We start from the raw sequence: 27,140 nt of genomic DNA, 5'->3' as shown, positions 1-27,140 counted from the left end.
TTCTTCACATTTTTATTTCATCCCTTTCAGAGTCCTGTGGGGTCTGGGGCTTGTGTGAACCCTTGGGCGGGGGGCGGGGCAGTAAAGGCATCAGGGACTGAGCAGCCGAGGACTCCAGGAGAGACGGCCTTGCACACCCCCCAGCCCCACACCGGGGCCAGAGCAGCTGGGCTCAGGGCTCAGGCTCCCCGTGTCATTTCATCCCTGCCCTTGTAGTCTGTACACTGAGCCCCCGGCCTTGGAGACAAACCTAGCCTTTCCCGGAGAGGGTCAGACACCAGTCCGCCTCCCTTCCTTCCCTTTGTGAGATGAACCCGCTGGCCCCATCCGTGCGGTCAGCACATCGCCGTGCTCAGAGCCAGACCGTCCCCGTAGTTTGACAGTTCACCCGAGGATGGACTGGGGTCAGGATCACCCGCACTGTGGGCGTTTCCCGAGGTGGCCTGGCTTCTAGCAGAGTGGCTCTGTGGACCCACCTGTATTTCTGGAATCCGCCGCAGCTCCTGGGCGCGCCTCAGTTCTGTTACACCTAATGCCCTGAGGCGGCTGTCATGAACGTTCTCTTTTGGAAAAGCCCTGGATACTCCTCACCCCGCCCTGCTCTCAGCCTTCATTTACACAAGCTTATCTTGAGACTGGATTGCCAAACAGCAGCAGGCTGGAAGCCAGAGACGGTCTCTCCTCCCGGGTGGCGTAGGAGCCTGTGTGTGACTGCACGCGTCACCCCGGGACGCTGTCTCACGCTCGTTCGCTCCCTCACGTCCTTCCCCCCTCGTGTCTAATCCCGGGTCCCCGACACTGTTCCTGCAGCCTCTCCTCTGCTCCCCGGCCCCTCCTTCCTGTTTCTTGGGGGCCGCTTCTCGTGTTTCCACCTTCCACACTCTGGGTCCTTGGGGTCACCCTCTTATCCGAGGCTGCCTCTCGGGGAGCTTGTCCGGTTGATCTCCCAGCTCCCCAGTTCATCCTGGAACTGTGTCGCCGCGGCAGTAGGTCTCATTCACTCATCTCCTCTCGACCCTGAGGCCTTCATAGACAGCGTTTTTGCTTTGGTCTCAACTTCTGCCTCACAGCGCTCACATCTTCACCAGGTGTTGCTAAATGACTGTGATCCTGATCTTACCTTCTTGTCCTGTCCCTTCGAGCCATCTGGCTCCACGTATGGCCTTTCGCATGACGCGCACTGCTCACTCTGGCTGGCAGTCAGGACTCCACTGCTCCCGTCAGCCCCAGGCCAGCAGAGAGCCCCAGGCCCCCAAACGAAGTCGCGGCCACTGTCTGCACCCCCCAGGCAACTGTCCGCTTCCCCCCCTGGGTCAGGAGCACCGGCAGGACCCCGGGTCCTGCTGGCCCTGGGGCGAGGCTGAGCAGGGGGCTTGCCCTTTCCCCGGTGCGGACAGGTCAGTCACCCGGCCCCCGCTGTGAGCACAGCCGGACGCTGGACGTGAGGTGCTCGCTGGCCCCCCCGCACATGTGTGGCTCACAGACGTGCTGAGGCCCCTGGAGACTAGACCTCGAGCCCAACCCGCGGCTCCCGCTGCGGCCCTCTCATCTCCAGTGTGGACGGCGGGGCCGCGTCTCTTGCTCTGGGCGGGCTCCAGACTGCTTGCGGGAACCTGGCGGTGTGACCGCCTCCCAGAGGTCACCTCACCGACGCCCGCTGGCTGTAGAGGCGCCCTGTGTGGGGGATGACCGGCGTCTCCTTCTCCAGAGAAACATCTCGGCGGCCTCCCAGGTCAGCAGGAAGCCTCCCAGCTCTGCGGCGAGGGTGATGCGGGTCTCAGCCCCGGGCGCGCACACGGTGCATAACTACAGTGTCCAGACCCTGAACTCCGTGGAGCTGGCCAAGAAGGAGCTGTATCGGGAGATGGCCAAGGTGAGTGACGGCGCGGGGCCCAGAGCAGCCCAGCGTGCCCACTGCGGGCAGGGCGGGGCGGGAGACCCCGTGGCCGGCAGTCAGCGGGGATCCTGGTGCAGGGGGAGCGGCTGTGTTCCCACTAAACGTGGACCCTCCACCTACAGCGGGAGCCGGGGCCCGGTGCCTGGCTGTGAACGGAGCTCCCTGCTCCGCCTGGGCCGAGGCTTCCCTCCAGCCTGGCCACTTCAGGAGCAGCCTCTGGCCAGGGGACAGGGCCCTGGCGCCTGGCCCGCTCCCGGGCACAGCGCCCGCCCGTCTGCGCTCGTTCACAGGAGCCGGGCCGCAGGTTCACGTACTCGCAGAAGTACCTGTCAGCCACGGTGGGGCCCCTGGACCCGGAGGAGGAGGAGAGGAGGGCCCGCAGGGAGTCCCGCCAGGCCTGGCGCACGCCCTTCGGCTTCCAGACGGCGGGTCTCCACAGCATGGGCACGACCCGGCCCCTGGGGCTGCCGCCCATCGCCGCTGCCACGGAGGTGGGTGCCGAGAGTGGGCTGGGGCGGGGGTCCGCGGGGCCTCCCCTGACCTGCTGCTCCTGGCGCAGGAGTGGGGGGAGAAGGCCCTGTTCGCCAACCTGCTGGGGCCGGCGCTGCGGCGGGAGAGGTGGCGCTGGGACCGGCGTCACCAGGACTTCGACCTGTACACGCGGCCGCCAGCGTTCCTGGAGCTTCCGCCCGCGCCCAAGCCCGGGGCAGGTGAGAGCGGGGCCTGGGCTCTGGGCGGTACACCCCGCTCCCCTCTGCGCCTTCCCTCTCAGCCGGGAGGCAGGCCCAAGGCCTCTCACGCTCGGCACCGTGATGTCCACGGCCGCCTCCGGAGGCTCCTCGGGACCCCACTTGTCCCTGCACGGGGAAGGGCCATGACGACCCCTCCGTCCTCGTCAACCCCTTGGATATGAGAAGGGACCACAAACGTTTATAGGCTGAGAGAGCCAGAACCTTAGTTGAGGTTTGCCAGACGCCCTGCCCAGGAGGCTGGGTCAGGGCCACTTGGATCTCCTGTTCCTGCACTCCCATGGGCAGCTGGCGACGGGGCCTGCACCAGGAGCGTCTGCTGAAGCGCCGTGGGGGGGCACCTCCCAGGCTCTGGGCTGCGGAAGACCCCTGCTCCCTGTCGGGGGCCCCTGGCCCAGGGTCACGTGGGTGGCCCAGCCCGGGAAGGCCTGGCTCGGCTCCCCGTCCCCTCTGGGGTGAGGCCCCCGGGAGCACGGGCAGGCGCGTGCTCCCCCCACCTCCACACGCTGAGAACAGCCCCGCACGGACAGAGTGGGCCCTGGGCAGGCTCCTGTGCAGCCGGGCCGCTCCCAACGGCTCCACTCAGGAGACACAAGCTCTCCATCCTGGGCAGAGCACCTCCTCGCCCGCGAATCACTCACAGTTTTAGAAACGACTTCCCCACGAAGCCCCAAGTCAGACCTTTGGGAGAAAGGCTGTCACGGTCCTGGGGGCCCCCGCGGGCGGTGACTCCTCAGGGGAGCAGGAGAGCCTGGGCGTCTCACGGCAACGTGGAGGGTGAGCTTTCTGGACAAACCACCCAGGAGCCAGACCAGGGCCTGAAGCCCGCGGAACAAGGATGTCAGCGAGGAGCAGACAGGGCCCAGACATAGGCCCGCTCGAGCCGGGCAGGACGCTGTGTGCTCGAGGGGAGGCCGGGGAGCCCCGGTTCAGCCCTGCTGCCCCTGCAGCGTCAGCCCAGCGCCGAGGCGCACAGCCCTCACGCCGAGGACCAAGGGCCCGGAAGCCGGCCCCAGACAGCAGGCCTGAGGGTCCAGCTCTGTTCACTCAAGGCTGGCTCAGAGGAGACGCGTGTCTAGACTGCCAACACCCGAAGGGCAAACACACTGTGCTGAACACTTCTGGCACATTTTAAGCGCCTTTCCTTCCAAATTAAAACCAACGACACGCATGCAGTTTTCGAGCTGTTTCTTGGAGAACACCGGGCCCTGTGCCCCCAGCCTCCTCCAGGCGCCCCGCCCCGAACCGGCGCATCTCAGCAGCTCTGTGCTCACCCCGTGTCCACTCAGGCCGAGATTGCAGCGGGGCCCACAGGTCGGGGGCCCAGAAAAGGCCCGTCGGGTGAAGAGGAGAAATGGTCAGTTTGTAATAAACCAAGTTCGCCACCTTCGGGCTGCTGTGGGCATGTCCAGGGCGGCCGTGGGGACACGGGCCCTCTTCAGGACGTCCGGTCTAGAGGGTGGGTGCAGATGTAGGCCCGCTTCTCGAGGATCTGCTGGGACACCTTCTTGAGCAGTTCATCCAGGTTTTCTGGAGAATCTAGGGAAACAGGAGAGTGCTGTGGCAGCAGAAGCACTGCTGGAGCATCTTCTGCAAGGTCAGCCCGCCCTGTGGAGGAGCCCTGAAGGCCCCGGCGCCGCGCGGGGAGGCGCCTCGGGGCTCAGGGAGAAAGGAGGGCAGGAGCCCCGGTGGTTCAGACGTCTCTCCCCGGTGCCCAGGGAGCTCGGCGCCCACGGCGGCTGGAGTAGGTGAGGGTCCCCCCGCCCCCCAAGCCCAGCACCCACTCACGCTTGTCCAGCTGAGACAGGGTGAAGAGATTCTGGTGGTAAGCTTCTGAGCAGAAGATGCTGGCCAACAGAACCTGCCAGAACCAACGTCCCCGAGGATGACTGCCGGGAGCCCTGCAGTCTGGGCCTCGCACGGCCCTCCCTGGAGCCCGACCTGTCTGTCCGCCCAGGCGGGCACCTTTGCAGGTCAGGCGGCCGGGCTGAGAAGCCGTGGCTTTAGGTTCTAATGAGCCCTGTCCTGGGGGGGTGACTCAACACCTCCTTGGCACGAGGGCGCCCCCACCCCAAAGCCGTGGCCAGCGCACGTCCAGACGAGCACACACACAGCGGTGAGGACGCCTGGGCCCAGGGCCCCGACCGTCACGCCCTCTTCTCTCCAGCAGGAAGGCGAAAGGCAGCCTTGCGTCCTGGGCAGCACAGTCCGCCCGCTGGGGCTGAGCGCACCAGCCCCTGCCACGGCTGCAACTCGGCAACGCCGCCAACCTCGCCAACCTCCCGCGGCTCCAAGTCACCCGGAGGGCACCACACGCTCACCCCGCTGGGACCCGGGCCTGCACCCCCCCCGCCCCGCCAGCCTCAGTAAAGCGCAGTGAGATGAAGCCGCAGCAGTGTCGTGGCCCGGCGGGCTCACCTCGTGGTCGTGGTCCCGCAGCCCCAGGCGGATGGAGCGGCTGGCCCGAGACAGCACGGCCGCCATCCCGTACAGGTTGATGAGCACGTTGGCCACTCGCTTCAAGACCAGCTGCTCCTCCACGATGGTCTGGGAACACAGGGCAGGAGGAGACGTGGCCCCTGGGACCCCTGCCCCACAGTCCTCACCGGGGCCCACTCTACGCCTCACTCTGCACCCTGGGGAGCGGGGCCTTCCCTTAGCTCCATCCAAACGTGGGCAGAGACATGTCCCTGAGGCTGGCTGAGACCAGAGGCCGGAGCTCTATCACTTCAGCTACAGCAGACACGGATCAGCTCTCAAAACCCAGGGCCACATGGGGCTGCCCCTCCTGGCCTCGGGGCCCCTCGCCAACTGGGAGCTGCCCCTGGCAGGGCTCCTCTACCCCCGCCTCTGGCGAGCCGAGTGGCCCACGGGGCAAGCAGCCACGGCCAGCTCCGCTCCACACCCCAGCGCTCCAGGGTGACCAGGACTGCCTTCCAGGCCTGGGCCCAAGGCGGACACTCGCTGGGTGTCGGCTCACAGATGCCAGCCTGCCAGTGTCCCCGCCCCAGGTACCTTGCCAAAGCGAAGCAGCAGGGTCTCCACCGAGCGGCCAAAGTAGTACACGTTTTCCTCAAGCTTGTGGGCGCCGTCCTGCCGGGCCAGGGGAGGGCTCAGCTCGGCCCCGCCACCACTGCGACGGTGCGGACAGGGCCACCCGGGGTCCCGTGGACCAGCTGGTCCTCCCCAGTGCCCCATACCGACGGGGGCCGGCTTCCCGCTGGGCCCACTCACCGCAAGGCTGGGGTGCACGACTCCAAGCTTCCCTGTCAGACCCAGGTCCACGGTGCGGCCCAGGGAGTCCCGGAGCCTCTGGCCCACGGTCTCCATGATGGTGGTCACGTTGCCCCGTTTGAGCTCACTGCAGAGAGCGCAGGCCCTGTGAGCTGGGGCCCCGAGACCGGTCCTGTTGCCCACAGCTTGAGGGCGCCCCTGGCGGCTCCAGATTACATCAGGGCCCTGCCCCTCCTCTCGGGAGGCAGCCAGGAGGTGCCAAGGTGACTGAGAGTTACCTCGTCGCCCTGGTTCTAAAAGCCACGGGGGCAGACGGCAGGGTGACCTCGGGGCAGGACCCTGGTGGCTTCCCCAGGCAGCCGTCCCCCTCACCCCCATAGCCCAGGAGTGAGCTGAGCCCCACCAGGCTGTACCCCCCGTCCTGGGAAGGGGCAGCCCCCTCCTCCAGCTGCTCCAGCACAGGCCTCTCCCCCTCTGCTGGGCAGGGGGGCCAAGGGGGCAGAGGTGGATGCGGCACCTACTTGACCCTTGCAGTCAGAATGCGGCCGGCGTGCTGCAGGCCTGTCAAGGCGATGTACATGCGGAGGATCTCGTTGGTTCCCTGGGGCCGACATTATCCAGGTCAGAGGCAACCCCCGTGGCCAGCTAGGCCATGCTACTGCCCACTAACCCTCAGGAAGCAGCTGGGAGCGGGGCTGTGGCAGGCAGGCTACTGACCCCCGGGGGCCCGGCCCCATCCCATGACTGTAGCCCCCCGGGGGCCCTGCCCCATGCATGGCCACCCTGCAGGAGGCACGCCTTTCCCCAAGCCCCTGTCTGTCTCTTTAAGGGAGAGGCAGCTTGCCCCGGGTGGTGAGGGATGCTGGACCCAGGGCACAACAAGTGCCTGGTGGCCACTCTGGTCCAGGCCTGGCTCCCCTGGGAAGTAGCTGGCTGCTCCCCCGTATTGGGTGTCAACACCCATGGGGCCCCGCCCCCAGCACCCTGAGTCGTGGGACCTTGGGAGGCAGACTGGGGGTGGCTTGTGCCCGTTGCGCGTGATGGTGCTGTGGGTCAGAGGAGCGGGGGCTGGACTGAGGCCACACCACCAGGCTGTCTCCTGGAGAGGCTCCTCCGAGAGGTGGTGGGAGCAGGGTGGCCTCCAGGCTGACCCGAGCCTGTCCTGGGCAGTCTGGGCTTCACGCTGAGGGCCCTGCACCCCCGCTGAGCACCCCACTGGCCATGGAGGACCGACACGTCCAGGCAGGGGAGGGCCTCGGGAGAGCGGTCCTGGGCAGCCGCGCCGTGACAGGGAAAGTGCCCGTGGCCTTGGCGGGCCACACTGTCCATCCACCGCGGGCGAGGACGCGGGCCACTGGCGGCCAGCGCGGTCTTCCTCTCTGTGGAGGAGCCGCCCGGGGGCCCAGCCTCGCGTGTGTGCACAGGCCTGCCAGCGCACACCCACGTGCAACCTGAAACCCTGCCTTCCCCCGCCAAGGCCACGGCCTCGGCCCACACCCCTGCCACCCACCCCTTGGGGGATCTTGGAACACAAACACAAACAAGCCATTCTCTGCTCCAGAGTTCCCCACCCTCATAGTAAGTTCCAGGGCGCTCTGAATGCTAGCTGGGGTCCTCTGGCTGGCACTCACTGGCCGCCCGCTTGCCCAGGCCCCGGGCCCAGAGCTGTCTGCTGCTCCGTCTGTCCTTCTGCTCCACCTTGTGCTGGCGTGAGGCTCCATCGAGGCCTGGCACATGCCACTCCCTGCCGGCCCCTCGGCCTGGTCAAAGGCCCTTCCGCCCCCAGGCTGAGTGTGCTGGCTCCCTGAGGCCCCGGGCCCTCCAGGGGGGCACACCTCTGCCCCCTGCACTGGTATTCTGCAGCTGTCCTCCACTGGTCAGGCCCAGACAACCGGGCATTCCTGGGCCCCAGGCCCTTCCTCCCTCCACCCAGCATGTGAGCTCACAACAGCGGATTCCCTGGGCGCGCCCTCGGGGGGACCCGGGGAGGCGGACGCCCCTGCCCCCTGCAGAGGGGCATGCAAGCAGGTGGGAGGGGCCCGCGCCGGCGGGCAGGGCGGGCTCACCTCGAAGATGAGCAGGATGCGGCTGTCGCGCAGGAGGCGCTCGTGTGGGTAGTCCCTGACGTAGCCCGCGCCGCCGAGGACCTGCAGCGCCTCGCTCACGCACGTCCAGGCGCCCTCGGAGCTGAACACCTGCCGTGGACGCGGGCAGAGGTCAGCACGGGCCGCCGGCAGGGGCCACCAGGGAGGCCTAGACGGAGAGTGGGCTTCGGGACGGGACCACCCGACCCGGGGAGGGGCGCTTCCTCTCATCTCACGGGTGGCCCCAAACCGACTTCTCCTGCCGCCCAAGACAAAAGACAGGAAACGATGATGTTTGCCGGGCCAAACACTCATGAAAGGCAATTCTGATACCGAAACACAGGAAGGCCATAAGCTAGAAGGCAGGCCTTCGCAAGGCAGCCCCACTGCTCTTTCCGGGGGATGTGGAGTTATACTTTCCTCCTTTCACGTGACCAGCGGTCAGCTGGTGACAACCTGGCAAATAGCCCAGCAGGAGCCCAGCGGGGCTCTGTCCCTCTGCCCCCAGCGGGGTCCCGGGGGCTGGCGGGGGCACCGCGTCCGTGCCCAGGCAGCCGCTGGCTGACGGGAGGCCGGCAGGGGCGCTGTGTGCGGGTTACCTTCACCATGGCGGCCTCGATGGAGCAGTCGGGGAAGCCAGGTGCGTCCAGCATCGCTGCCGTGAGGTAGGCCATGCTTTCCATCACGTAGGCCTTCTGCGCCATCAGGGCAAACTTCTCCTGGAGTGTTCAGAAGAACAGTCAAGACAGACCTGCTGCGCAGAGACCCAGGCCTGCCAAGCCGCAGAGCGCGCCCAGGGCCAAGCTTGCCTCCGCCCCAGATCCCCGCCAGGGGGGACTCTGCCCACCCAGCCCCGCCCCTCCGCACCTGAATCAGGCCGAACTCACTGAGGCTCCTGCCGAACTGTCTCCTCGTGCAGGCGTACTCGGCGGTCATCTCTGAGCAAGAGAAAAAAAAAAAAAAAAAAAAAATTTTTGCGGTCCTGAAATGCTTTCCTAAGTCATCACCCACACACACTCAGATGGGACCCACGAGAGGCGGGCCCCCTGAGACCAAACAGTCTGGACATCACAGCCCTGCCTTCCGGCGTCTCCAGGGAGGGGTGCCTGTCCCCTCTGAGTGGTGTCCGGGGTGGGGGATGGAGGGGCGCAGGGGCCTGGATCAGACATGCGGGGACGTGGCCTCCCTGCCCTCATCAACACTTGACCTCAGGGCCGCCAGGCCGGGGCGCCACAGAGGGGCTCACACCTGCGGGGGCGGCCCGTGGCCCATGTGTGCTTCGGGGTCCCAGGCCAGCCCTGAAGGCACCGAGCGCCCACAGCCTCCCCGTCCCACTGCTCCCCAGACACCACTCACTCCCAAGATGGTCTCCCACACGCCCAGGATCCCAGGGCCTCCACGTCCTCTGAGCACGAGAGTGAAGCTCTCGCCCTGAGCAGCTTTCCAGACAAGGCAACAGAGTCCAGATGGACCCAGGGCCGTGGCGGCAGCTCAGCTCAGGGAGACGGGCCCCGAGCGTGCAGGCTGACGGGGGCAAGGCCTCGGGCAAATCGCTGCCCCCTGTGAGCCTGGGTCTCCTCTTCTGTAAACCAACCCCACCCTGAACTCCAAGGCAGCCCCTGAGTGCCCCGTGGCGAGCGGCCCCCGGCATGCCTGCGCCTCAGCCACATCCCTCCGGCAAAGCAAAGCCAGCAGTGAGGTTTCATGCTCCCAGACCCTAGCAGGCTGTTCTAACTTCACTGGCAAAGGGAGGGAGCTCTGGGTTTCAGGTACCCTACTAGAAGAAAGGAACCATCCAGCGGCCGGGAGACCAGGGTTCCCAACCTGACCTCATTGCCCCCCGCTGCGAGACACCCGTGGAGACACCTGTGGAGCACCGCCATGAGACACCTGCGGAGCAGCCCCCCACCGTGAGACACCCGCGGAGCACCATCGCCAGGCTCACATTCGCACATTTGCTCAGCAGCCCTCACCTCCCCCAGAACGTGCCCCCCACCCCCCCGTGCATGCCAGGATGTGAACCCTGGCCCCGCAGGGGCGCCTCCGTGCACCCTTCCCTCCAGGTCAAGCCCGGATCCCAGGCTTGAACGGGGCCGTCTGTCAGGGGCCGGCTCGGCACCGGCCCGCCCTGCTGCCCGGGGGCACGGGGAGCCCCGGGCTGGGGTGGCAGGGGCCAGGCTGCCCCCACTCACCTACCGATCAGCTTCTTGAGCATCCCGGCCACTGTGCTGCCCATGCTGAAGCGCCCGCTGTTGAGGATGTTCATGGCCACCTGCAGGGAGAGGGGGCTCAGCGCGGGTCATCCCGAGGGTCTGGCTGGGGAAGCCCGAGGGCCCTGGGGGGCAGACAGCACAATAGCGCTCGTCCACTTTGGCCAGAGGCTTTCCTGAAGACCACAGGGCTGCTCGGAGGAGTTAAGCGCCCTGGGCCGGGGAGCAGTCTCCACCCCTCAAGACCAGCCTGTGGTCACTGCGATGCTCACAGACATCCCTGCAGTCAGCCCAGAAAGGAAGGGGACGCCCTCTGTGCCTTGGGGCAAGGGAGCCGGGGCTGAGACTAGCTGGGCGTCTGCCTCAAGCGCCTCAGCATCAGGGCTGCTTTAAGGGGTGAAGAGCCCCTGGCGGTGCCAGCCCCTGCCTGGCGTGCACGGGGCCCGCCCTTCCACCACAGACGTGCTCCCCGCTGCCAGTTCCCATGGTGACCTCTGTCCTCTTCCGACCCCAACTCATGACCTACAGCGGCGGCGAGCGGACACACTGCTACCCAAGCGCCAGGCGCCGGGTCCGGGGAGGCGCCCCCTGCAGACCCCAAGGGGCACGGACACCGCAGCCCCCGGGCAGCACAGTCCAGCAGGGGGCGGGAGGTGGGGAGGAGGGGGCTCGAAGACCGAGAGGGCCTGGGGCCTGCCCGCCTCGCTCAAGCCCCTGCGCCCCGGGCGGAGGCCTGGAGGCGGGGCTGTGTCTGGGGGCAGCAGTGCACACTGCTCACCTAGGTGACTCGGATTAAGCAAACGTGCCTCTGAGTGTGAATGTGTGATGAGCTCCTCAATAAGCTGAGTGGGGACTCTCAGCACACATCCTGTGCGGCTGGGGAGACTGGAAGCATCTGCTCCAGTCACTGGGCGACAGACTGGGTCCTGGCAGGTGAGTCCACAGCAGCTGGCACGGGGCGGGCAGCTCAGTAAGCCCCAGTGCAGAGTAACACGCAGGCCCTGGGCCCCCGAGCCCCGACGTCAGACTCCTGTGTCTCGGGACGCGGGACTACGAGGGGAAGCGACTCCCCACCTGGGGTCCTGGAATCTTCCCACTGGGCTCTCGGGAGGCCAGCTCACAGACGTGAACAAGGTCCCCTCACGGCCCCTTCTCAGTTTATCCTGAACTTCACTTACGACAACAGGAAGGGAAGGCTGGATGCCAGGCCTCGCCTCCTGGGGGATGATGGAAGCTTGGCAGGCTTGCCCGAGCTGAAGGGGCTCCTGGGCCCAGGCGTCCCTCCCTTCCGACCCGGATCCTGCCGCCTCTTCACCTTCCCACCGCGGAGCCGGCTCGCCTACAGCTCTGCTCCGGATCCCAGACACGCCGTCCCTGCGGCACCCCACCGCACCAGCCAGCCGCCTCTGCCCCCCAAGAATGTCCTCCTTGACCGCACGCTGGCCTCTGCTCCCCGGGCCTGTGGCCTCCCACCCTCCATCTCTGGAATCACCCCCAGCGTTTCGTGCTTTGCAGTGTTGAGGCTGACTGGTGGACAAGCCCAGTCATCACAAAGCAGGGCTTTAGAAATGTATTTCCTTCTGTGTGTTAAAACCATCACTTTTCACCTAACACAGTGGAAAAGAAATTTGTTAAATGCTGCGCTGAGAAGGACTGGCCAAAGACCTCATGTACAGCTCAATTCTCCAGCAGGCAACGTGGCAACACAGACCAAGAACTTAAAATGTTCAGGCCCTCTGACCCGGAAACTCGGCATCAAACTCAGGAGACAGTGGGACATGTGTGCAAGGCGTGTGCAAGGACCCACGTCACACAGTGTGGGGCCCAGTAGGGAGGGCGAGAAACGCTAACTGCTCGATCCTGGGAACCGGGTGACTGATCTCAGCACAGGGGCGACACTGCAGCTCTCCACTTCAGAAAACCTCACTGCCCAGCGTGTGGAGACCACACGGGCCCGCTGGTGAGCGAGAAACGCCGCTGTCATCTCTTACATGCGCACAAACATTTCAGCTCTGCAAACTCAGGAAGGTCAACACTGGACTGCATCTCCGGGGCTGGCCTTCGGGAAGCCCAGGGCCCCTCCCTGGGGGACAGCCGCAGAGGATGCCCCCTGCGCCTACCCCTCCCGCACTCTGCTCCGCTCCCCGGGCGGCGGGGGCCTGGCTGGTGCCCTCAGTTGAGTCTCTTACCGTCCGTAAGGCCAGGGAAGTCCTGCTTTGACTCCTATGCACAGCCCAGGTGGGGGTAGCTTCCCCCAGGGTGAAGACACTTACCCCAGGCCAGATTGAAAATTTAAAACAGGATGAGTGTACAAGCTCGCAAGATGTGGAAAACCTGGACCCCTCGGGTCCATGCATTGCTGGTGGAAATGTGCAACAGGGCAGCCACCGTGGAAGAGTCTGGTGGGCCCTCAGAGCGCTCAGCGTGCGACCCTGCGCTCCCCCAGCCGTGCCCCAGCAGGATGACAAGCAGTGTTCCCACACAAACACGCACGTGAGCGTTCACAGTAGCATGATTCAAACGGCCTGAAAACGAACCAACCCAAGCGTCCCTCAGCTAATGACAACTGAACATGAGGTAGTCCGTTCACCCGACACCTCTGCGACTTGGCTACAGAGCGTGAGAGCAGCCCTACACGGATCGCATCGCAATGGAACACCCCAGCAGGCAGGCCCACAGACGCAGACGCCGCAACAGTGACGGCCGGGGGCTGGCGGGGCAGGGGAGGCGTGGTGCTGCGCTCCGGGATGACGTGTCTGACATCAGACACGGCGGGGGCGCTGAGCCCAGGGCCGGTCCTAAAACCACCACGGCGTGTACGGGAGGTGGTGAATCCTGCCCCATGAGTTACCTGTCCATGAAAAACGATACACTAACTCCAAGAAACAAGGTCAGGGCGGGCACTCGGGACCCCGCGCTGTGCTCCCCGCTCCATGGGCTGCCCTCCCAGAACTGCAGGCAGGAACCAGGCCTGCTCCAGGCAGACACGGCCTCCAGCCGGGTGGGGGAACACCCAGAGCCCGGTCCTCTCCGCTCCGCAGGCCCTCAGCGTGAGCCTCCCTGCCCGGGCAGCAGGAAGCAGCCCAGAACGGTGGGCAACGCACCTTAAAGCCGCCTCCGACTTCTCCGAGGACGTTCTCCACGGGCACCCTGGTGTTCTCGAAGTGGACCTCGCAGGCTGGAACACACGCCGGCCAGGACCTCAGTGGAGGGGCCCCGGGCACTTGGCCCCCGACCCGCACACGGGCCACGCGGCTCCCTCGCTCGTTCAGACCCTCCGTGGTCTGAGCTGAGGGAGCTGAGAGGCTGAGCCCCTTGGCCTGAGGGGCCTGTGAGGGCCGTGTGGCTCTGGCCAGGCCGAGGGCCATGTACAGGACGCTGGTCTCAAGTGAACCAAGAGCGCACTGGGCTGCAGGCGGGCCTGGGTGGGGAGCGGGGAGTGAAGGAGGAGGCGGCCCGGGGGAAGATGGGGGTCTGTGGGACTGAGCCCCGTGACCAGGAGCCCTCCGGCCCGGCCTCCCCCGAGGCTGCGCATCCCGCCGGGCAGCGAGAACCTCATCTGGAAGTCTCACTGCCCCAATCTCTCTCACACAGTTTCTCTCACATACACACGCATACACGCACGCACATTTCCTGTCGCACACACATTTTAGTACCTCACACACATACTTTCTCTCACACGCGCACACACACATGCATGGACCACACACTTCCTCTCTCGCACACATACACACACACACACATGAACCACACTTCATCTCTTGCACACGTGTGCACACCTACACATGCATGGGCCACACACTTCATCTCGCGCACACACGCACACACACATGCATGGACCACACACTTCCTCTCTCACACACACGCACACACACATGCATGGACCACACACTTCCTCTCTCGCACATGTGCACACACACATGCATGGACCACACACTTCCTCTCTTGCACACACACACAGACGACATGCTTCATCTCTTGCACATGCACGCACACACATGCATGTACCACACACTTCCATCTCTCGCACACACGCACAGCACCACTCACTGTTGGAGCCTCGAATGCCCATCTTATCCTCGGGTTTCCCGTTGGTGACTCCACCGAAGTCTCTCTCTACTATGAAGGCTGTGATCTTATCCTTCACTGAGCCATCAGAATCAACGACCTCTGTTTTTGCAAACACAGTAAAGACGTTGGCCAGTCCTCCATTGGTGATCCAGACCTGAGGAAAGAAAGCAGAAGGACTCCAGAGAAACCAAACGACTCCAGGCCACCTATCAGCATCGGCCGCCCATCACAGCTCAAGACAGCAGAGCGAGGCTTTCCCCGGAGGGGCATGTGTATCTGAGTTTCTCTGTGTGTGTGTGCAGTGTGTGGTGTGTGTGGTGTGTTTGTGTGTGTGTGTGTGGTGTGTGTGTGTCTGTGGTGTGTGTGTGGTGTGTGTGCAGTGTGTGTGTGGTGTGTGTGTGTGCGGTGTGTGGTGTGTGTGTGTGTGTGCGGTGTGTGGTGTGTGTGTGCGGTGTGTGTGTGGTGTGTGTGTGTGGTGTGTGGTGTGTGTGTGTGGTGTGTGTGGTGTGTGTGTGGTGTGTGTGTGTGCGGTGTGTGGTGTGTGTGTGTGTGTGCGGGGGGGGTGTGTGTGTGTGGTGTGTGTGTGTGCGCGGTGTGTGTGGTGTGTGTGTGTGTGTGTGGTGTGTGTGTGGGGTGTGTGTGTGTGCAGTGTGTGTGAGTGGTATGTGTGTGTGTGGGGTGTGTGTGTGGTGTGTGTGTGTGTGGGTGGTGTGTGTGTGTGTGTGTGCGGTGTGTGGTGTGTGTGTGTGTGCAGTGTGCGGTGTGTGTGCGGGGGGTGTGTGTGTGTGTGGTGTGTGTGTGTGGGGGGTGTGTGTGTGGGGTGTGTGTGTGTGGTGTGTGCGGTGTGTGGTGTGTGTGTGCGGTGTGTGTGGTGTGTGTGTGTGTGCGGTGTGTGTGTGTGTGTGGGGTGTGTGTGTGTGGTGTGTGTGTGTGTGCGGTGTGTGTGTGCGGTGTGTGTGTGGTGTGTGTGTGTGTGCGGTGTGTGGTGTGTGTGTGTGTGTGCGCGCGTGTGGTGTGTGTGCGCGTGGTGTGTGTGTGTGTGGTGTGTGTGTGTGTGTGTGTGTGGTGTGTGTGTGCGGTGTGTGTGGTGTGTGTGTGTGTGTGTGCGGTGTGTGTGTGGTGTGTGTGTGGGGTGTGTGTGGTGTGTGTGTGTGTGTGGTGTGTGTGCGTGTGGTGTGTGGGGTGTGTGTGGGGTGTGTGTGTGTGTGTGGTGTGTGTGCGTGTGGTGTGTGGGGTGTGTGTGGGGTGTGTGTGTGGTGTGTGTGCGTGTGGTGTGTGGGGTGTGTGTGGGGTGTGTGTGTGGTGTCTGTGTGGTGTGTGTGCGTGTGGTGTGTGGGGTGTGTGTGGGGTGTGTGTGTGTGTGGTGTGTGCGGTGTGTGTGGTGTGTGTGTGTGTGGTGTGTGTGGGGTGTGTGTGTGGTGTGTGTGCGTGTGGTGTGTGGGGTGTGTGTGGGGTGTGTGTGTGTGTGCGCGCGTGGTGTGTGTGTGTGTGGTGTGTGTGGTGTGTGTGTGGTGTGTGGTGTGTGTGTGTGCGGTGTGTGGTGTGTGTGTGTGCAGTGTGTGTGTGTGTGCGGGGTGTGTGTGTGTGTGGTGTGTGTGTGCGCGCGGTGTGTGTGGTGTGTGTGTGTGGGGTGTGTGTGTGTGGTGTGTGCGGTGTGTGGTGTGTGTGTGCGGTGTGTGGTGTGTGTGTGTCTGTGTGCGCGTGCGGTGTGTGTGGTGTGTGTGTGTGTGGTGTGTGTGTGTGGTGTGTGTGTGGTGTGTGGTGTGTGTGGTGTGTGTGGTGTGTGTGTGTATGTGTGGTGTGTGTGTGTGGTGTGTGTGGTGTGTGTGTGTGGTGTGTGTGGGGTGTGTGTGTGTGTGTGTGTGTGTATGTGGTGTGTGTGTGGTGTGTGTGTGCGGGGGGTGTGGTGTGTGTGTGCGGTGTGTGTGGTGTGTGTGCGGTGTGGGGGTGTGTGTGTGTGTGGTGTGTGTGGTGTGTGTGTGTGTGTGGTGTGTGTGTGCAGTGTGTGGGGGGTGTGTGTGTGTGGTGTGTGTGTGTGTGTGTGTGTGGTGTGTGTGTGTGCGGTGTGTGTGTGCGGTGTGTGGTGTGTGTGTGTGGTGTGTGTGTGTGGTGTGTGTGTGTGTGTGCGTGGTGTGTGTGTGTGTGGTGTGTGTGTGTGTGTGGTGTGTGTGTGTGTGTGTGGTGTGTGTGTGTGTGTGGTGTGTGTGTGTGTGTGCGTGGTGTGTGTGCGTGGTGTGTGCGTGTGGTGTGTGCGTGGTGTGTGTGTGTGGTGTGTGTGTGTGGTGTGTGCGTGGTGTGTGTGTGTGGTGTGTGTGTGTGGTGTGTGTGTGGTGTGTGTGTATGTGTGTGGTGTGTGTGTGTGTGTGTGTGGTGTGTGTGTGGTGTGTGTGTGGTGTGTGTGTGTGTGTGTGGTGTGTGTGTGTGTGTGGTGTGTGTGTGTGTGTGGTGTGTGTGTGGTGTGTGTGTGTGTGTGTGGTGTGTGTGTGTGGTGTGTGTGTGTGGTGTGTGTGTGGTGTGTGTGTGGTGTGTGTGTGGTGTGTGTGTGTGTGTGTGGTGTGTGTGTGTGTGTGTGTGGTGTGTGTGTGTGTGGTGTGTGTGTTGTGTGTGTGTGTGTGTGTGTGGTGTGTGTGTGTGTGTGCGTGGTGTGTGTGCGCGGTGTGTGCGTGTGGTGTGTGTGTGGTGTGTGTGTGTGGTGTGTGTGTGTGGTGTGTGTGTGTGGTGTGTGTGTGTGGTGTGTGCATGGTGTGTGTGTGTGGTGTGTGTGTGGTGTGTGTGGTGTGTGTGTGTGTGTGTGTGTGTGTGTGGTGTGTGTGTGTGTGTGTGGTGTGTGTGTGGTGTGTGTGGTGTGTGTGCGTGTGTGGTGTGTGTGTGGTGTGTGTGGTGTGTGTGTGGTGTGTGTGGTGTGTGTGTGTGTGTGGTGTGTGTGTGGTGTGTGTGTGTGGTGTGTGTGTGTGTGTGGTGTGTGTGTGTGTGTGGTGTGTGTGTGTGTGTGGTGTGTGTGTGTGTGGTGTGGGTGTGTGTGTGTGTGGTGTGTGTGTGTGGTGTGTGTGTGTGGTGTGTGCATGGTGTGTGTGTGTGGTGTGTGTGTGTGTGTGCGTGGTGTGTGTGTGGTGTGTGTGTGTGGTGTGTGTGTCGTGTGTGTGTGTGTGTGTGGTGTGTGCGTGGTGTGTGTGTGTGTGTGTGTGCGTGGTGTGTGCGTGTGGTGTGTGCGTGGTGTGTGCGTGTGGTGTGTGTGTGTGGTGTGTGTGTGTGGTGTGTGCATGGTGTGTGTGTGTGGTGTGTGTGTGTGTGTGTGGTGTGTGTGTGTGTGTGTGTGGTGTGTGTGTGTGTGTGTGGTGTGTGTGTGTGTGTGTGTGTGTGGTGTGTGTGTGGTGTGTGTGGTGTGTGTGTGTGGTGTGTGTGTGTGGGGTGTGTGGTGTGTGTGTGTGGTGTGTGTGTGTGTGTGGTGTGTGTGTGTGTGTGGTGTGTGTGTGTGTGTGGCAGTTCTGCCTCTAGCACAGGACACCTTGGGGTGGGAGGGAAGTAAAAGGAGAGGGTGGGGAAGGGGAGAGACTCCTTGACAAACAGCTCTGCATAGAACTTACTTGGATTTTGATTCAAGCAACTTGTCTGGGGGGAAGAAAAAAGAAACACCGAACAGGTTTGAGACAATCAGAAAAATACGGGTGGTAAGGAGATGGTAGGCCGTCATCGTGCTCAGCTGCCTCAGTCCTGTCTGACTCTTTGTGACCTCACGGAGTGAAGCCCGCCAGCTCCTCTGTCCAGGGGATCCTCCAGGCGACAATACTGGAGTGGAGTGCCTTGCCCTTCTCCGGGGGGTCTTCCCCCGACCAGGGACTGAGCGCGTGTTTCCCGCGGCTCCTGCACTGTAGGCAGACTCTTTGCCACTGAGCCACCCGGGAAGCCCAGAAGCCGTCATCACGTGTTCCGTGTCCAGCGGTGCTGTGACCACCCTGTAGAGTCGCACTGAGCCGCCCTGGCCGCTGCCCAGAGCTGCGGCACGACAGGGGAGGCAATGGAGGTAGGAGACGGCTGTGGACGCTCCCAGCAGTACACGTGTGTGTGTGTGTGCTTCAAATTCCGTGTAATAGAAAAAATTAAAAAGCAGACACACAAGCACAGCTCCACGAGGCGGGTGGCACTCCAGAAGCCCGCAGACTCTGAGGCCGGGACGTCGTGGTACCTATCCTGCCCCAAGGCGGACAGGACGGGGTGGGTCACGGAACCTCTCTGAGCCCACTTGTTCCTCCAACAAAGGAAGACGGTCAAGGGGTGATGTGTCTGCCCCAACGACCCCTGGAGCATGGGGAGTGGCCAGGGAGCGCGCTGAAGGCCCGGATGGAGACGCTGACACGGCCCTGGGGGCCACGCGACCGTACCTTGGCGCCGTTGAGAATGTAGTGCCTCTTATCCGCACTGAGCGTGGCCCTGGTCCGGATGGAGGCGGCATCGCTCCCACTGCGGGGACAGACACAGCTGGTTGCGGACAGACAAGCGTCCTCAGGGCCCCCACAGGAAGTTTCAGAGTGGAACAGAGGAGCTGACAAGCTCTTAAAGGGCCAGGTAATCAATGAATTCAGCTTTGCAGGCTCAGACAATGTGTACACAAGCAGGTACATTCCAATAAAAGTTCATTTACAAAAACAGGTGGCAAGGCGGGTTTGGCCAGTCCCACTTTATCACCTTGGGTGAAACTGTGTCTGTGAGGACATTTGGGAAGCCTAAACAGAGAAAGGCGGGTTCACATGGTGCCAAGCTCTGAGATTGGCCTGCTGTCAGAAGCCCTGAGTCCACAGCAGCTAAGACTCTGGGCTGATGACCCCACCTCGCTGAACCTCAGTCCACAGCCTGGACAGTGCGGATGACACCACCCACCCTGCAGAGTCTGAGAGTCGCTGTGACCGTGACTCCTGAATGCTGTTTGTATATCAGGAGGGTGGTGGTTTAGTCACTCAGTCGTGTCCGACTCTATTGGGACCTCGCGGACTATAGACTCCAGGCTCCTCTATCCATGGGATTTCCCAGGCAAGAACACTGGAGTGGGTTGCCATTTCCTCCTCCAGGGGCTCTGCCCAACCCAGGGATCAAACTTGGGTCTCCTGCATTGGCAAGTGGGTTCTGCAGTTAGCACTGAGCCTCCAGGAAAGCCGATAAGGAGGGTTGCAAAGCATACAACAGTTACAGAACAGGTGCTGATGGGCCTGTTCTCGTCTGTAAGGATCACCAGGGAGGAGAAGGGAGGTGATGACGAGAGCAGGGAGTGGACAGGAAGAGAGGCTACGGGGGGTGCGGGGCTGACCTGGCTGGCTCCGTCAGGCAGAAGGCAGCCACGTGCTCCCCGGACGCCAGCCTGGGCAGGTACCTGGCCTTCTGCTCCTTGCTGCCAGCCAAGATGATGCCCTGCGACACACACAGCTCGTTCAGTGGCAGCGAGAAGAATGGGTGCCACGTGCTCACAGAACATGCTTCCTTCACGTGAGGGGGCTGCCTGGAGCTGGCAGCCCCAGAAAATAAATGGGGAGCTGCTGGGGGGTCAGGGAGCCCCCGCACAGGGACAGGCCAGGTGGCCCGCCACAGCCTCGGGGTGGGACTCGGCCTCCCCGGCAGCTTCTCCACTGCCCAGCTGGGTGGTCGGAGCCACGGCCGAGCCTGGGGGCGCTCCGCCCCCTCGGTTCCTACGCTGAGCAAAACCCCCCAAGGGCTGAGCTGTGGGCCGGGGGGGCCTGCCCTGAGATGCTCCAAGTCCAGTGGAGGACAGCACCAATAGCAGGGCAGACATGCTCAGGTCCCGAGGGAGCAAACCAAGGGTGGGAGGGATCACTTCCCACCCACCGTGCAGGCAGGCTCCATGGAGGCGGCGGCCTCTGACCGGGGCCTGGAAGGATGGGTCAGGCGATGGGGAGGAGGTGGTTTCCAAAGGAGCCAGCTGCCCCGTCCCCCCATGTGCCCCACTAACCCACACCCTGACCTTGAGGCCGATGGCCTGGTGAGCCGCCAGAGTCACGGCGATGGAGGCATCCAGGCCGATGACCTCTCCCAGCCGCGCATACATGGTGTTGGAGAGGCCCAGGCCACCTAGGGCGGGAACAGAACATCCTCGCTTACTCTCCAGATTCCTCCCAGAAAAGGTGCCGTAAAGTACATTCTGCTCACCATTTTATAAGGAACACAACATAGACAGCTACAAAGAAAACAAAATACCCATTAACTTATCACTCAGCGCATTTCTGTCTACATCATTTCAGACCTTTTCTAGCTTTATAATAAGCACATGCAGATGCGTACTTTAATATAAAAACAAAGTCCTTACATACATAAAGTCACTTGAAATGCTGTAAACAGCAGACCCCGGGCTCTGTGGACGTGAGCCGTGCTCCGTGTCCCCCCAGGACCTGTCGGCGTCTGGGCAGGTCTCTGCGCTGCGGATGCTGCCGTGGGGGCCGGTGTTGCAGGGGTGCCCCGGGCCCTGCAGGACGCCGAGCTGCATCCGTGGCCTCTGCCCACAAGATGCCTGTGGCTCCCCCTTCCCCACAGGTCTGACAGTAAAACATGTCTCCCAGTGTTGCCAGACATCCCCTGGGGGGCAAAGCACTTTTAGGAGCAAAAGGACAAGCAAAGTGAAAAAGCAGAAACCCCAGAGAACTTGTGTATTCTGCGTTTCGTTTTCACCTTCCAGGTTGGTGGGGTGGCCTCAAGCGCATCTGACAGACCACCCAAGGGGCGGAGCGGGCTCTGGGCCCCCGCACGGCCCCAGTGCAAGGGCACAGTGTCCCCCGGGAAGCCAGCACCCTGCCGCGGCCCCCTGTCAATCAAGACACTTTGTTCCTACTTGTTTCATATACCGATGTCCGTTTTGCTTCTTTAAAAAAAAAAAAATCTTGACACTTTTCTTCAAGAAAATGAAAGTCTCTCAGTCGTATCCAACTTTTTGCAACCCCATGAACTATATACAGTCCATGGAATTCTCCAGGCCAGAACACTGGAGTGGGTTCTCCAGGGGATCTTCCCAACCCCAGGATCGAACCCAGGTCTCCCACATTGCGGGTGGATTTTTTACCAGCTGAGCCACAAGGGAAGCCCAAAAATACTGGAGCTGAGCTATGAGGAAATCCTTCTTCAAGAAAGCATCAGTGAAATCATGGGCGGGGGGACAAAGAGTGGGGACAGAAGACAGGTGAGTGAGGTCGCTGTGGGGGCTGAAGGGCAGGAAGGAGAACTGGGCGCAGAAATTTCCAACCAGGCTTCAAAATGCTTCACTGGGAAAATTTCTGAAAACTATTTTGGGCGTGAACATAAGGTTGTAGTTGCCTTAATTTCCCAAGGAATAGTTAAAAAAAAAGAAAGACAGAAAATAAAATAGTTCCAAATGTAACCATTTCATCATCTCATGAAAGAGCATTTTCACACTCAAGAGGAGCTCATAAAACAGAGTAAGGGATGGAGCTGGGCAGTCACACACACACACACTGGCATAAAACAGAGAGACACAAAAAGACGTGCTCAAGTTTCACATAAACTTGTGTGGAGGCAACAACTACTTCTCCCGAATCAGGAAGCACTTTCTTTAAGACCCTGGGGGAAGCAGATGCCGTCACCAAGCCGGCTGCGTCTGGCAGCTCTCCTCCACACGCGTCCTTTCCGCAGCTGACGACAGGCCAACCACCACAGTCCAGCTCAGCCTCCTGCTCTGTTCTAATATTGGACGCAGCCCCCACCTTGCGGCAGACACTTCCCGGGGCCTAGGAGCTGCTGACAAAGGACCCCACCGGGCCTGGAGGCCTGGGGAGAGCGCAGGGCCCTGACCCCCGCAGGCTGCAGGTGCGTCCGAGGCCCGCGCTGCATCCCGCCACCAGCGAGCAGCTGCAGAGATGATGTCATGTTTCCCCATAGACCATAACCTCTTTTATTACTGTCAATTTGGAAATGTGGGAGGGGGTACTTAACGGGAGATGAGCAGGAGACACCCTGTAACAGCTTTAAACACGGTGACAGACACACACTCAGACAGAGGTTCCCCCTGATACTGCGGCATCACACTAGTTCGTCCTAAAATCTCAAGCTGTCTCAGACTAGAGCCGCTCCAGCCTGGGTCCCGGTGGGACATGTTCTACAGGCACGAGGGTCCCCACCCTGGGCTGTGACATGGGGGGTGTGTGGGGGGAGCGGACTGCACTTTCGCCCTGGAGCTAAAGCAGCATCTGGGCCTCACTGTGCAAACTGACCCCCGGCGTGGACACCGTGCTCACAGCCACGGACGTGCCCGGCTCTCAACACCAGCAGCTCTCCGCCCCAAACCCCCGACCCCGAGCTGAGAAGCGGGAGGCTGCCCCAGCCAGGGCTTGGGGGAGGGCTCACAGAGCAGGGAGGCTGGGGTGGGGGGGTGGCATGCTGGTAGGAGAGGATCCTGAGCGCACACACTGGGCCGTGTCTGGGCTGGTGCCCACGCGGGACTATGTTCTGTCCCTCTGAAACGTTCAGACGCAGAGCACTGGCGGCCTGGGGCTGCTCCTCCATCAGAGAGGCCACGCGGCCATCGGCCAGCCTGCCCGGGGGTGAGACCCAGCCCTCCTCCCCCGCGGGGCGCAGAGAGCACAGACACCTTGCAGGTCAGTCCCCGCCCCCACCCTCCATGGCGGGCAGCACAGAGCTCACCAGCTTTTCCTGCCACAGGCCCCTTCACCAGGCCCCGCACTCACCAGCCAGCCCCCCGAATGTAGCCCCCAAAGGGCAGCTCGATTAATTTCCGCATTTTTGCAGCCTGACCTTGGACTTAATGCATTTTCAAAGGCCACCTTTCCAGGACAGAACTGTTTCATGGACAAATGCAGAGGGCTTTGCTGAAAGCTGAGCCAGCTGCATGGAGGCTCCCTCACTCACCATATTCTTCCGGGACTTGCGTTCCAAAAAGCCCCAGGGACTTCAGTTTCTCCAGAGTTTCATCTGGGATTCTTCCCTCCTGGTCAATTTTTCGAGAGTCCACTGCCAAGAGGAAATATTTTGATTAAACAACATATAACCTATGTTTATACAAACAGAGCAATCGTATTTTACATATGTTAATGTTGTATATTACAACACCGGCAACAGAAACTTCAAAACTGGAAACTGTCTAGCCGAGGTCACTTCTGTTTGATTGTACCTCACTAGCCTAGCAAGAACTGCACTTCAAAGGACTTCCAGTACGCACAATGATTCCCTGCATAAAACTGCAGCAAACTAAAATTTATGAGACCTAACATTTTCTGCCATCTACCTAAAAAGAATTCAGAGTAATGCTAGTAAAGATGATCCAAGAACTTGGAAAAAGAATGGAGGCGTGGATCGAGAAAATACAAGAAACGTTTAAGGACCTAGAAAAACTAAAGGACAAACACACACTGATGAATAAGAGAAAAACTGAAATGAAAAAGACACCACAAGGAACAAACAAGTAGGATGACTGAGGCAGAAGAACGAATAGGCGGGCTGGAAGACAGGCCAGGAGGGAGGCAGGAGGCATTTAAAGTGACAAAAGGAAAAACCCACAACCAAGACTACCGTCCCCAGCAAGGCTCTCATTCAGGTTTGACAAGGACATCAAAAGCTTTACAGATAAGCAAAAGCTGGAGAATTCAGCACCACCAAACCAGCCTTATGACAAATGCTAAAGGAACTTCTCTAAGTAGGAAACAAGAAAAAGACCCACAAAAACAAATCCGAATCAATTAAGAAAATGGTAACAGGAACACATAGATGGATGATTACGTTGAATGTAAATGAATTAAATGCTCTAACCAAAAGACACAGACTGGCTGAACGGATTAACCAACAAGACCCAATATATGCTGTCTACAAGAGACTCACCTCACACCTAGGGACACATATAGACTTTGAAAGTGTGGGGCTGGAAGAAGGTATTCCATTCAAATAGAAATCAAAAGAAAGCTGCAGTAGCAATACTCATACCAGATGAAATAGATTTTAAAATGAAGACGTGCAGGAGACAAGGAAGGACACTACATAATGACCAAGGACTCAATCCAAGAAGACGTAACAATTATAGGTGTTTATACACCCAACAGAGGAGCACCTTGATGCATAAGGCAAATAAGATGTCTCCCCCGGCGTCTTTGCATGATTCAGCAACAACCTTTCATCTTGGGGGCTCGTCCGGGATTCTTCAGGACAAGCTGGGAGCTAACAATTCCAGCCTCATTCCTTTGAACTGTTTCCTGAAAAACTGGGATATATTTGATCCCCAGGGCTTAAAGAAGACACACCTGGTCTTCCTATGTGATACTGCAAGGCCACGGCATCCACTGGAGGACGGCGAACGGTGGCCGGTTGGAGGGTCTCTTAAGTATAATACTGTTTTACAATTAGACCGGTTCTGTAGAAATCAAGGGAAATGGGTAGAAGTAGCATATGTGTTGCCCTTTTTCTCTCTGCGAAATATGCCAGACTTGTGTCCTAAGGCTATAGATTTGGGTGTGACTCCTTCAGCTCCCTCCTGTCCTCCTACTTTGCTAGGTGAGATGGAGGACAGGAGACAAAGAGATAAAGAAAAGCAGGTTTCTCCAATCTCTCTGGGATCATATGCGTAGAGCAGGAAGAGAGACTAAGGAACAGCCACACAAGCTGTTGCCTCTTCATGAAGCACCCAGTGGGAGAAATAATCAGTCTATGAGAGTTAATAAGCCTGTTTCTTATCAAGAAACACAAAGAATCAAGGAGGATCTGGGAGACTATTTAGAGGACCCAGAAAAATATATTAGAGCTTTTAAACGTGTTACTCCGCTTTATGACCTTGCTTGGAAGAATGTGATGTATATATTGGGACAAACGCTGACTTCCAACTCAAAAACTTGAGTTTTGGGAAAAGCGGTTGCTTATGGAGATGAATGGTCTGGTAATGAATCAGTGGGAAAGAGGGAGGACGAGATAACCGCCCTCCCCACTGGGAGTCAGGCGGTCCCAACTACAGAACCAGACTGGGACTACAACACTGCTAAAGGAAGATGGGATCAGAGTCATTTTGTCAGAGGTATTCTTGAAGGACTCAGGCAGGTGCGTGCTAAGCCTTTAAACTATGGCAAATTGGCAAACATAGAACAGGAGGAGAAGGCAGCTCCTGGTAAATTCCTAGATAGACTGAGAGAAGCCCTTCGCAGATTCACTGAGATTGATCCCAAAAGTGAAGGGGGAAAAGTGATCTTAAAGGGTAGATTTCTCAGTCAGTCAGCTCCAGATATCCGCCATAAGCTATTAAAACGGGCGTATGGACCAAATCAGTCTTTAGGTAATCTGTTACAATGGGCTCAGACAGTCTATTATGGTAGGCAATATGAGGAAAAGAAAGAAAGGCAGAAAAAGACAAAGGAATAGGTGGAAGCCTTCGCAATGGCTATGAGAACCTTCTTAAACAGCCTGAGAAAAACTCCCAGAGGGACCCAGGTGAAAAGGGATGGGCTTGCTATTACTGTGGAAAGGAGGGGCACCTCAAGCGGGATTGCCCTCAGGCATCTAAGCCGCCCCCGGCTCCATGTCCGGTCTGCAAGGGACCACACTGCAGGAGAGACTGCCCCTAGAGGCGTAGGTCTCAGGGATCGGACTCTCAAGACAATCAGGACTGAAGGTGCCCGGGGGTCCCCACACAAGCTCCCGTCCTAGTTACACCTGAGGAACCCTGGGTATTAATAACTGTGGGGGGCCAATCCGTTGATTTCCTCTTAGATACCGGGTCAACTTACTCCGTGCTTACTGAAGCCCCTGGCCCACTTTCTTCTCGATCCGCTTCCGTATGGGACTGTCTGGATGAGCCAAAAGATGGGCCTGATAATCTATGTGAGCCTACTCCTGCTGACTCCAAAAGTCCTGAGTCTGCCGTTTGATCCTCAAGACAATCCTTTCCTGTCCTGGGCTCATTCCTACGCTAAATTCCACAACCAGTCTAATTGCTGGGTCTGTGGAACGCTCCCCTCTTCATCACTGAAAGGCTCCCGTGGTGGACATCTCCACTTCAAGGAAAAGACTTTCTTCAAATCTGCAAATATCTTCGACAACAATCGCATGTGATGCCTCTTCTTAAACTGATGCAACCTTAAGATGGACTGATGTAACTATGGACAGAATGTGACTTTTCATTTTGATTAAAAAAAGTAAATAAACTAATACTTGGTATTACTGTTTATCTAAATAATTCAGACGTATCTTCAACATTAGGTGTAATACTTTTATTGTGCCTTGGTTAAATACAAACTAAATAAGATCTTATTATATCTGTTAGAAACTTTTCAACAAGGAAAGTCACTTGATGTGAAGAAAAGTCTCAGGAAAGAAAATGCTAATGAGTTAAGAGCTTTGGGTGATCTACGTTTGCCAATGGTTCATGGTTACTTAAGGAAAGCAGAATGTGTCTTTTTAACTTAAGAGGCTTTAAGAAATGGAATGACATTTTATTAAGGGAAAAGGAAGTAGGTCTGACTTCAGTTCAGTCACTGCAGCACGCCAGGCCTCCCTGTCCATCACCAACTCCTGGAGCTTACTCAAACTCATGTCCATTGAGTCGGTGATGCCATCTAGCCATCTCATCCTCTATTGTCCCCTTCTCCTCCTGCCTTCAATCTTTCCCTTTCAGAACAGGCAAATAAACTGATGAATATGGAAAGTGAAAAAGGCATGTAGAAAGTGGACCCCAAGAAAAGTACAGTGCATGGTACAAGTTATCTTGAGACACTGAACTGACTTTGAAATCTTTTATCGCTACTTTGACTAAGTGAATAGCTATTATTTCACGATGAATATAAGCCCGTACCAGACTGAAACTTTCTCTATTAAGAGAAAGAAGTTTTCTCGGAATGCAGGTTTTGATAACAGACTGTGAATTTCTTTGCCTTTAAGTGATTTGTATTTACCT

At 59.6% G+C, this 27,140-nt stretch overlaps 2 protein-coding genes across 3 annotated transcripts in view; one reads left to right on the top strand and one right to left on the bottom strand.

Annotated features, from left to right (window-relative positions):
• CFAP92 (cilia and flagella associated protein 92 (putative)) overlaps positions 1–5,053 on the top strand; it is a 34,485-nt gene extending 29,432 nt beyond the window's left edge. The window contains exons 13-16 of the mRNA XM_043886233.1: positions 1,709–1,873; positions 2,188–2,388; positions 2,457–2,607; positions 4,814–5,053. Coding sequence (XP_043742168.1) covers positions 1,709–1,873; positions 2,188–2,388; positions 2,457–2,607; positions 4,814–5,016 — 720 coding nt within the window. The 3' untranslated portion in view covers positions 5,017–5,053. The remainder of the gene's footprint in view (positions 1–1,708; positions 1,874–2,187; positions 2,389–2,456; positions 2,608–4,813) is intronic.
• ACAD9 (acyl-CoA dehydrogenase family member 9) overlaps positions 3,820–27,140 on the bottom strand; it is a 48,783-nt gene continuing 25,462 nt past the window's right edge. For both annotated transcript variants that reach the window (XM_043886235.1, XM_043886234.1), the window contains 16 exons: positions 23,123–23,224; positions 20,214–20,320; positions 19,545–19,645; positions 18,625–18,703; positions 14,225–14,399; positions 13,279–13,352; positions 10,161–10,236; positions 8,832–8,902; positions 8,564–8,683; positions 7,947–8,075; positions 6,402–6,481; positions 5,881–6,007; positions 5,662–5,739; positions 5,065–5,193; positions 4,435–4,507; positions 3,820–4,185 (listed from right to left, as the gene is read on the bottom strand). In XM_043886235.1, the coding sequence (XP_043742170.1) occupies positions 4,085–4,185; positions 4,435–4,507; positions 5,065–5,193; positions 5,662–5,739; positions 5,881–6,007; positions 6,402–6,481; positions 7,947–8,075; positions 8,564–8,683; positions 8,832–8,902; positions 10,161–10,236; positions 13,279–13,352; positions 14,225–14,399; positions 18,625–18,703; positions 19,545–19,645; positions 20,214–20,320; positions 23,123–23,224 (1,622 nt within the window). In that variant the 3' untranslated portion in view covers positions 3,820–4,084. The remainder of the gene's footprint in view (positions 4,186–4,434; positions 4,508–5,064; positions 5,194–5,661; positions 5,740–5,880; positions 6,008–6,401; positions 6,482–7,946; positions 8,076–8,563; positions 8,684–8,831; positions 8,903–10,160; positions 10,237–13,278; positions 13,353–14,224; positions 14,400–18,624; positions 18,704–19,544; positions 19,646–20,213; positions 20,321–23,122; positions 23,225–27,140) is intronic.

The sequence above is a fragment of the Cervus elaphus genome, chromosome 24, assembly GCF_910594005.1.
Source record: "Cervus elaphus chromosome 24, mCerEla1.1, whole genome shotgun sequence".
Taxonomy (NCBI): Eukaryota; Metazoa; Chordata; class Mammalia; order Artiodactyla; family Cervidae; genus Cervus; species Cervus elaphus.
The sequence above is the reverse complement of the archived record's forward strand: the minus strand, read 5'-3'. Positions and strand labels throughout refer to the sequence as shown.